General features: G+C 53.3%; 1 protein-coding gene across 2 annotated transcripts; it reads left to right on the top strand.

Annotated features, from left to right (window-relative positions):
- Nucleotides 1–732: 732 nt before the first annotated feature.
- Nucleotides 733–9984, top strand: ARL10 (ARF like GTPase 10). 2 transcript variants are annotated; one of them, XM_055430589.2, is made up of 4 exons: nt 733–1007; nt 1631–1832; nt 4733–4908; nt 6548–9984. In XM_055430589.2, exons 1-4 carry the CDS (start codon nt 825–827, stop codon nt 6719–6721), a joined length of 735 nt encoding a protein of 244 aa, XP_055286564.1. In that variant the 5' UTR covers nt 733–824; the 3' UTR covers nt 6722–9984. The 2 variants fall into 2 exon arrangements, 1 of the variants encoding a protein (XP_055286564.1); XR_008686471.2 differs by having other exon boundaries at nt 749–1007; nt 4733–5141.
- The last annotated feature ends 297 nt before the right edge of the window (nt 9985–10281 follow it).

Raw genomic sequence — 10281 nt, 5'->3', positions numbered from 1 at the left:
AATACTTGCGGGTGACCAGAAGAAAGCTGAGTCCACCCTGGTCTATAAAACGGCTTGAAGCGATTTACAATAAAAATAAACCCATTCACCCCAGTTTCTCATGGGGTTCCTTCTCTTGAGTACTCCAGGCCCGTTTCTCCAGCTTTTCCACCTTGTGCTACACCCTGGAAACTTTGGCAGTCACTGGGGGTCACGGGACAAAGTGGTCAGGTCTAAACACTGATTCCTGCCCCGCTAGCTTCATCAGGACGCCAAGAGACTCCAAGAGAGGAGAACCCCTGGGAGCCAGGCAGCAGCCAACGAAGGTAGACAGTACTAAGGGTCAGGGACCTGGGTTCCAATCCGGCCTCTGCCACTCCATAACCTGCCATCCCATAGCAATTTCTCTCAGAGATCATGAGGGATGCCCAGGAAGCATACCACCTGGGGATGAATGCAGGCTGCACCCACACACGAAGGTGCGACTAGGGCCTGTTTTTCCTAACAAGGGGCACTGTTTTAAGGGGTAACGTAAAACGTCTTGAGCTAACCCCCTAACAGCCAGTGCTCGGCAGATGCCAACGTAACCACATCGTGTCCTGCCCAGGCACAGCCTCTCGCTCCACACCGCACCCAGCGGAGTGGGCGGGAGGACCCCGCGCTCCGGGCCGCGCCCCCCGCTCCCGCCGCCCGTCGCGACAGCGGCGGTGCATTGTGGGGCTTGTAGTGCGGGGCTTGGTTGGTTGGGTGGGTGGGCGCGGCCGAGGCAGTCGCAGCGGGGCCATCTTCGGCAGGCCGGCTGGCTCGGCCTGTGTAAGCGGCACTCGCGCTCTTCGCCCGCCCCGATGGCGCCGCGGCCGCTGAGCCCCTTGGTGCTGGCGCTGGGTGGCGCGGCGGCCGTACTCGGTTCGGTGCTCTTCATCCTCTGGAAGACCTACTTCGGCAGCGGACGGGAGCGGCGCTGGGACGGAGGCGAGGCCTGGTGGGGCGCTGAGCCTGCCGGCCTTCCACAGTGGGAGGAGTGGGACGTGAGTGCCAGAGGAGGGTCGGCGCCTCCGCGCGTGCCGCCGAGGGGGTGTGACCGCCGCCCTGCGAGTTGGGAGCTTGGCGCCGCAGGCGTCGCGCTGGTGGGCGACTGGGAGTCCGGGAACCCTGGAAACGGTGGGCGTTTGGGGGCGTGTGCTGTGCTGCGCCGCTGTAGGCCTCCGGCTTACTCGCCGGGGCCGGGACGCGAGCGCGCGGCCGGGGAGCGCCGTCCCGCCAGCGACGGGTGCAGCCGGTGCCCGCTTGGCGCCTGCGCTGTGCGTCCAGCCCGGGATGCCCTCCGCCCCCTCCCGCCGGCCCCCCGCTGTTTCGCTTGTTACCGGGATTCGGCGCTTCCTACCTCCATGGAGTGAGGCGGGATTGTCAGTCTAAGGAGGCTGAGGCTCCGCGAAGGGGAGGAATTTGCATGAGGTCACCCAGGGAAAGCCAGAAGAACGGCTTTTGGGAATTCAGGACTCCGTTGGCAGCTCTCGTCCCTGTGCACCAGAGCGGGCCTGGCAGTCCCTTGATGGCGGGAGGGCGGGGATGTGCGCTTTGGGCTTTCGGTGTTCCCTGGGGGAGGGTGAGGCCGGAGGGTGCCGATCGCAGCCTGACTCGTGCTCCGCAGCCCGAGGACGAGGAGGACGTGGAGCCGGCGCTGGAGGAGCTGGAACAGCGCGAGGTGTTGGTGCTGGGGCTGGACGGCTCAGGGAAAAGCACATTCCTGCGCGTGCTGGCGGGAAAGCCGCCGCTGGAAGGCCACATCCCCACCTGGGGCTTCAACTCCGTGCGACTGCCCACCAGGAACTTCGAGGTGGACCTGCTGGAGAGTGAGCAGATACCCCCCTCCCCTCCCGCCCGTCTCCCCCATCATCTCAGCTGGACCCAAGTTGGGGCTTGTTATCTAAGCAGGACACGCCCCTGTAGAAAATCCTTCCCATGTGTCCCAGGGGTACAGGAGGGAGTCCAACACTACTCTGTTCTCTGGTTTGGTCGCCCCCTGTCCCTCATCCTTACTGCAACTCGCTTGCCTAACCCTGATGTACTCACAGCTAAAGTTTCCTGTATGCCAAGCACTTGACAGACAGCACTTTAAAAAACCCTCCCAACAACTCCATAAAACTGGAAAGAGTTATTACCTTCATTATATATGTCTTGCATGAGGCAATGAGGCCCAGAAAGTTAAATAGTTTATCCAAGCTCAGGCAGCTTGCCAGTCTGTTAATGCTGTCTAGCTCTGGGCTCTCGATGTTAAGCACCCTGTACATTGACTAAATAGTCACTCAGTCGTGTCCAACTCTTTAGGACTCCATGAGCTGTGTAGCCTGTCAGCCTTCTCAATCCATGGAATTCTCCAGGGTTTCTGAAGGGTGCTTGCTGTTTTCTTTCTTATCATCTGTGCTTTGCATGCACTGTTCTTCCAGTCTGGAAAGCCCTTCTTCCCTTTATGAACTGCTGTTCATCCTTCAAGGTTGAGGTCAAAGGTGATATCCCGGTGAAGGTTTATCTGACCCCCAGGCTAGCTTAAGAATTCTTCCTCTGGGCACCCCTTCTGCTACAGTGTTTGCCACATACCTCCCTGTGTCCCTGACTGGGCATCTAGGGCACAGATAAATCTGATCCAGCTCTTGCCCCTAGGGCCCTGCCCCAGTCAGGTACCTGGAAGAGCTTGTTAAGTGAGTGATCAAAGGAGGATCTGAGTAGCCTCCTGCCCTCAGTGTTAGGCTTCTTGGGATCTCAGAGGATAGGAGAGAGGGTATTGAGAGGGCAGCAGTACTTTACCACCTGTGTCCAGTCACAAACTCAGTGGAAAGGGACAGGTAGATTTCTGCCATCCATAGGACTCAGACCATAAAGACGCAGTGGGTTTAGTTAAGTGCCAAAGTGGTGGGATCAGACTCAAGGCCTGACCGTTGTCCTGAATGGGTCCAGTTCCTCTGGTCTCAGGGCCTTGCCTGCTAGCCTGCCCTGGCTACATCTCTCTTCCCTGATTGTAGCAAACATTGATATTTACCTGAGATTCAGTCTTTTCAGCATGTTTTCTGTGTCTCTAACTGTCGTGCCCGGGACACAGAAAATTCAGATGGGGGTTCTGCAGTTGAGGCCCACTCTGTCTGGCAGAGACAGTATCCAGGCTCAATAAGGTCACTCAACCTGGATTCAAACCCAGATCTCCCATTCAAGTCCGGGGCCTTTCCCCTGCCACAACACTCAGTTTGCTATGGTCGCCTGCAGGGCTTGGCCTGGAGCCCGGCTGAGAGTGAGCCCTTTGTGGATCTTTGACTTTTCCTTCCCCTCCCCGTCCCCACCTCCTATATCCATTTTGTTAACTAGTTCTGTCAGCTTTATCCTCCGGTCGAGTTTGCATCTGTCCGCCTCTCCCCACCTCCGTCTTTGCCTGCTTGTCCCAGTCCACGGCCACCTGTCAGCTCTACAGCAGTCTCCTTGCTGGTCTTCCTGATTCCACTCTGTCCTCGATGGTGACCAGGAGCATCTTTCAGAAATCCGTATCACTTCACGTCATTCTTGCTTAAAATGCCTAAGGGGCTCCCCGCAGCCTCACTGTGGCCTTACAGGCCCTGTGTGGTCCAGCCCTGGCCATCCCTGCTGGTCGTGGCCTCTGGCAGCGCCTCAGCCACCCTGAATGCCTTCTGTTTCTCGAACGCATGGATCTTGCCTTGCCCAGTGCCTAAAACGCTTTTCTCTGCCTCTTCTCCTGACCAGCTCCTTGTCATCATCCCAGATTCAGCTCACGTGCTGCCTCCTTAGGCCACCTTCTCAGACCACCCAATCCAAAGCTGCCAGCGGATACCACCCCCACCCCGCCCCGACACTTTCACTTTTTCTGTTTTATTTCCTTCCTTTGTGGAATGTGTTTTTGTGTTACTGCTGTGTTGGTCCTGGTTACAGAGGGAGCTCCTTGAGAGCAGGGCTCCCCTGCCTGCCTTGCTGACCTCTGTATCCCCAGCACCCAGATCAGTGCTTGGCACCTAGTAAGTACTCAGTATATACTTGTTGAGTGCCTGCTATGTGCCAGGCATTGTGCTGAGGGCTTTGGGGGGATCCAGAGATACATAGCTCTAACTCTCAAAGAGCTGAGGGTCCACAAGTGTCAGAAGTCTAATCAGAAACACTAGGATGCGGGGGTGACCACTGAGGACTTTGCAGAGGGACACAGAGGAACAGGAATGCAACCCAGGTTGGGGGTGGTGCTACTTGGACAGCCACATGGTGGCAGGATTGAGTATGGCCTTTCCAAGGAAAGATATGGGGCAACCAGACTGAACAAGGAAAACTGAATGGAGCATGGCTGTTCTCAGGCAGCACAGGGGGTCCTGGCTGCTGACCACAGCCACTGACCTGGGAGGAAGCCAGGGACTGGGAGGAGGCAGGACAGCCCAGGAGGAAGAACCAGAGTATATGCATTGAGGACATGTTATACTCCAGTCCTGTGAAAGGTACATTGCCTCCGGTACTTTGGGGTTTTGCTACAACCTGTTAGGTAAGTTCAGTGAGGAGGAGACTGATGCTCAGAGCTGTCGACCTGCTCAGGGAGACAACTGTCAGAGCCAGAGCTGCACCCAGGTCGGATTGGCTCAGGAACCCGTGGACTTTCCCTTGCTCCATTGGCCAGTGGAGCCTTGGGAGGCTGGAAGTGATGTGGGGATGGGCTCTAAGTAGAGAGTCTGGGCCCAGGGAGACTCTGAGCTGGCCCCTGGCCTCTCCTCAGTCGGCGGCAGCCAGAATCTGCGCTTCTACTGGAAGGAGTTTGTGAATGAAGTGGACGTGCTGGTGTTCATGGTGGACTCGGCTGACCGGCTGCGGCTGCCATGGGCCCGACAGGAGCTGCACAAGCTGCTGGACAAGGACCCTGACCTGCCTGTTGTGGTGGTGGCCAACAAGCAGGTGAGGGCTGTGGGAGACTGGCCGAGGTCAGCTGGGCTTGATCCACGATGCCTGGGACAGGGAGCACCGGAGAGGGACTGGGGCCTGGACCCATGACCTGCAGCACACAGCTGACACTGCCACCCCCTCTGCTGCCTGTGCTGTGTCCTCACCCCTCATCCTCTCTGCCTCCCGCTCATTTGTCATCCTGGAAGAATGAGGAAAATAATTTCTCTGTGTCCACTGTGTCTGAGGTATGGTTTCACATAATATCTCATATGATGTTTCTATTCACTCTGTAAAATATGGGATACTGTTTCCATTTTACATACAGAAAATCTGAAGCTCAGATTTTGTACACCATGAAAATAGTAAATTGGAAAGTCGTACTCCAATTGCACCTTTTCCACTCTGCTATGTCCTTAATGATTTCTGACTCTAGATCAGAAAGCTATAGCTGGGAAGTGGTAAGAAGTTAACAAGTTAAAATAATAACTGACATTTACTGTGTGCTCACAGCATGCTAAGCACACTGTAATCATGACCTCACTGTAGGCCTTGACGTTAGCCCAAAGTTACAGCTGAGTGTGGCAAAGCCAGGTCTTGAGCTCAGATCCTCCTCCAATTTCCTGCTCTTCACTCTATGCTGTATACATCTCCTGGCCCAGTAACTCTTGGCATCACATATTTATGGTGCCATTCTCTGCCGCAGTACAGAGTCCTGTTGTGTTTCAGGTGGCGTGGGCCCATGGCCCTGAGAGCTGTGGGACATGTTTCCAGCCTGGCTTGGAGACATGCTGTCTGTCTTAGACCTCAAATTTCCCCTGCCTATCAAGAAATACCTGGCACGGTTATAAACAGGGTAACCTTATGTTCTGGTCTGCCTGGCACAGGCCCCAGCTATGCCTGTTGCTCTGATATAACTATATTAGTTCCCACTTTGAGTCTCAGAAGTAACCCAGTTTGGACAATGAATCATGTCATCAGCTTATATATAAACTATGATTTATAGTGGTTTTGAACTGTACAGGAGACAGCACCTAAGGTCTCATCATTCTATGAACTGCTTCAAAAAGAAACCTTTTAATCTTGGGCCAGGCTTGAAATTAAATGTACCATCACCAGCCGTGTTGAGTAGTGGCCTCTGTTTTTCCCTCAGCAGGTTTCTGGGTGTCTAGGGGAGGTGAGGCCTTTGTCTGAAAGTGACCTCACCATAAGATCTCTCCACCATTGAATTTAGGAAACTGAGATAAGATTTCTGTCAAGGTCATAAACTTGGTCATCAAACCAACCTGGGTTTGAAACCTGGCTCTGCCACCTATCAGTTTCCTTCGCTAAATAATACCACCTCCCTGACCTGATTTCCCCATCAGTTCAGTATGGATCGTGAGTTGAATAAGGTAAGTGCCTATCACAATGCCTGACTTAGAGGACGTGCTGTTTCTTAGCGCAGTTACTGTGGGTGAGAATGAGTGGGTGGAAAGAATTTGATACCAAGGAAAGTCAGAGATAAAGAAGTGAGTTTAGACCAACTGGCCAAGAGAGAATTTAGCCCCAGTGTTTCCCCCAGGGAGCCGATGAACAGTTTATTTCACAGATGACAGGGGTGGGTTGTTGGGACACACTCTCAGTCCAGCCTGACGTCTCTGTTTCATCCCAGGACCTGAGCGAAGCCATGAGTATGGTGGAGGTGCAACAGGAGCTGGGCCTGCAGGCTGTCGATAGCCAGCGGGAAGTTTTCCTCTTGGGAGCCAGCATCGCCCCTGCAGGAACCAGCTTTGAAAATCCTGGCACCGTGCACATCTGGAAACTGCTCCTGGAGCTTCTCTCCTAGGCTGGCACCCACCCGCTCACCAGCCAGCCCTGGAGACTTCAGTTCCGCTCCTCCTGCTTCTTCATCTCCAGCCTGGGCCTGGGGCACGGGCTGCCTGGCATCACTTCCCTTCTCCCCTCCTCACCCTCAAGAGCAGGGCCTGGGTGAGGCCAGGAACCACACAGAAGCCCTCCTGGTGACCTAGCCATGAGGCTGAAGCAGGGAGGCAGTTGAGGCCAAGGGTGGGAGAGGACAGTGTCTCCCTCATTCTGAGTGGCAAGTGGATCCCACTTTCACCAGGGAAGGCAGCCTCATCCTCTCACCTGTACAGCGAGCTGCCCAGCAGGGTTCTCCCCACTGCTGGTCCCAGGGGGTGAGGACTGGTGGAGGTGTCCGAAGTACGCCCTAACCCTAGACTGATACCTCCTGGTGATTTTGTACCCTCTCGTGTGGGCAGGTTCTGGGCTGTAAGCCATGAGCTCAGACTCCCTGTCCTGCCTTATCCTCCAACCCCAGCTGGCTCGTGGCCTTGTGCAATCCCTGCCTCTCTGGGCCATCCCTTTTAAAGAGAGGTGATTTAGATGGTGGCTTTCTAACCAAGCAATGAAGCTAGGAAGCTTGAGGAGGAATCTAGAGATCCTGGCAAGGAGCTTCCTGAAACCTCCCTGCTTTCCCAAGGTTGACGTCTGGCCCACTCACTTCTTAAATACAGAATAAGTGGTCTTCACCCACTAATCCGAGAAACTGAAACCCACACCCACCCCAATCTGGAGTCAGAAGCTGCTACTCTTACACTTAACTGTGCCAATGCCCATGTTTACATAAATCTGGGGAAGGAAGGAGCCTGCCTGTGTTCCTGGGAAGACTTGTCAGGGGAGCAGGATATTGGCGTCCAGACTGCATTTAATTATTTATTTATTTATAAAAGGAACAGGCCCAAGTTTTAGGCTTTGTTTCTAGGTGCTGTTATCCAAACCCCAGATGACTGTCATGGAAAATTTGGATCTTTGAGGAAAATAGCTGGAATCATGAATGACAGTATGGTAAGCTACATGTGTCAATGGAGACAGAGCTCTTCCTCCCCCGACCTTTTGTGGCTGTACTTGATGTCATAGAATTTCATGATGACCCACATGAACTTGAACTCCAACAGTTGGCCTAATATGTCAAAGGGACACAAACTCTGTAGAGGTAAGAAATGACTCTGGGAGAGGCATTTTCATCATAGTTACTCTTACAAAGAAATAAGAATTAGCAGACCAACCAACGGGTAGCCTTGAGTATATAGCACAGCCTTCCTGGACCTGCTGATTGTGCAGCTAAGGCAAAGCTGGACAGAATAGGTGGCGTCCTCTCCAGTACACATTCCATGATTCCTGTTTCCAGGGACCAGCCAGTTTAAAGACTGTCTCTGTATTGACTCTGCAGGGCAGGCAGAAGGAAACTTTTGTCTGTCAAGAGGCTACTGAAGAGTCAGCAGCCACAAGTGGGCCTTTTTTTTTGAGGAGGTAACCAACTCAGTTTGCTTTTTAATTGAGAATAGAGATTATGTGCCTTTGTTCCATTTGACATTTGCTCAGTGTGCTACAGTTTCATACTGTGGCGGGTGCGAGAAGGGTGGGCCAGGAAGGTGTCTCAGAATAGAATCGCTTTTCTTTGAAATTCCGATTAACTTTCTGTCTTAAGTGATTTGACTGATTTTATTTTAAATATTTTGGGAATGTCTTGGGTTTTAGAGTAGCCTTTGAAACTCTGCTGACACTTCATTTTGCAGGCAGGAAGTAAGGAGACTTGACTTACTTCTCTGTTCTGTGAACTTCACCTTGTCCTCTAGTGTTAATACTTGAAAGTTACCCTTGGAGCCAACATTTTGGAGAGGGGCGCCCTTTTCTACTCATTAAGATCTGCCTGTGGTCTAGTGCATATCACTATGTAATACAGTTTTTAAAGTCCCCACTCTCAGGAGGTGAACTTGAATAGAGTTATGTACTTGAGCAGCTTTCAAAGACCAGTCTCAGAGCCAGCAGGTCCCAGGGGCACAGAGCAGCACTGAAGGGCCAGGGTGGTGGCCCCGTGGTACCTGTTCAGGCTGCATGGACGTCCTGCTGGCCTGTGGGTGTGCTCCTGTCTGTGGCTGGCAGCAGCACTCCTCTGCTGGCCTGTCCTCCAAGCGGGTACCAGACAGTACTTGTGTTCCGGTTCCTACCAGGACCAGACTGGGCGAAGTCGGGGAAGGGCTTTCTTAAGAACAGCTGACTGCCTTGGCTTCTTATGTAGTTGCTCCTGAATGTGACTTTGGTTCAAGAGCCTAGATGACTGCTTTGGGGAAACTGTTCATGTCAAAGTGCAGTTCCTGACTAACCGGGATGACACCGTGTTTCCCCCTCTGCCCCACCTGAGCTTGGGAATAGTGAATGGATGGCTGGGCAGCTCTCGTACTCACATGAAGACCATACAGTGCCCACCTCACGCTTGGGAAGGAAGCTCATGCATCTCCATGCCGGTTGAACCTATGAATCATGCACCCTGACACTGGGGGCTTCTGTTCTTGAGGTTATTTGAATGAAGTGGCTCCTGACCTGCTTCTATCCTTCTGAAGAGAGGTCAGCCTGGCCCAGAGCCTGGACACATGGATGGTTTAGGCAAGAGGGCTCTTGAGGCTGCCAGGACCACCACCGTGGACCGGCTGCCTATCCCGAGAAGTCTCCTCTGGCACCTCCTGGTGCTCAGAGCCATCCGTTGTAAGCTTGTGCCAACACCGTGGTGTCCAGCTGTGAGGAATGGAGAGGACGCGAAGTTGGTCCCTCAGGGCCTCCGGACCCTCCTCGGAAGTGCTGATTAGAAACTTCACAACTCTCATGGGTCTGAATGAGACCCCCGATTCTCCAGAAAATTGTTTCCGCTTGCCTTTGGAGAATATTTTGTTCTTAGGCTAGTTGAGTAGCCACTGCCAGCATCTCAGGCCAGCCGCTGAAACTCGCCTGTGCTGTCCATCCTCGTCCTCACAGCTGCCCGACCTCAGACCTGCAGTCGGCAGTCTGCTCTCACCCCTGCTGTCTGCCGTCACACTCTCCAAGTCTTCTCTAGTAACTATTTAAAGGGAAACCTCCAGCCTTCCCTGCTGGCCTCCTGGAGATGGGCCCATAAAGGGACAAGGGGAAGATTGCCATTGAAGATCTGACGTAAAGGAGCCTTGCCTTCCCAGCCCACGCCCTGTGAACCCAGGCCCACAAACTGCATAAAATGGAGTGTTGGTGGCTGTGTACAATAAATGCCAAAAATTCGGTGGTGGTTTCATATAAATTCTGATTTTGAGGAACAAACATGTTTGGTGCTTAACAGTCCCAGGGAGGGACAGCTATGGAGGGTGGCCCCAGAACACTTCCCACAGCAAATCCCAATCCCTTCAGTCCACACTGGGGTGGGTGGGTACATCAGCTTTGGCCTAATAGTACTTTTGGGCAGATACCCAAACCCTTGTAGGAGTTCTAGCTGACAGGGCCAGAGCTAGGCATGAAAATGGAAGTGAGAACTTTTTTTTTTTTTAATTGTAGCAATAGTTTTGTTTTTTAATTTAATTG

The sequence above is a fragment of the Moschus berezovskii genome, chromosome 8, assembly GCF_049115385.1.
Source record: "Moschus berezovskii isolate FMDL1 chromosome 8, NW_MosBer_1.0, whole genome shotgun sequence".
Taxonomy (NCBI): Eukaryota; Metazoa; Chordata; class Mammalia; order Artiodactyla; family Moschidae; genus Moschus; species Moschus berezovskii.
The sequence above is the reverse complement of the archived record's forward strand: the minus strand, read 5'-3'. Positions and strand labels throughout refer to the sequence as shown.

Coding starts and splice junctions, on each gene's coding strand:
- ARL10 (XM_055430589.2), top strand. CDS start 825: ATGGCGCCGCGGCCGCTGAGCCCCTTGGTGCTGGCGCTGGGTGGCGCG. Junction 1,008..1,630: donor CACAGTGGGAGGAGTGGGAC/GTGAGTGCCAGA, acceptor CGTGCTCCGCAG/CCCGAGGACGAGGAGGACGT. Junction 1,833..4,732: donor CGAGGTGGACCTGCTGGAGA/GTGAGCAGATAC, acceptor GCCTCTCCTCAG/TCGGCGGCAGCCAGAATCTG.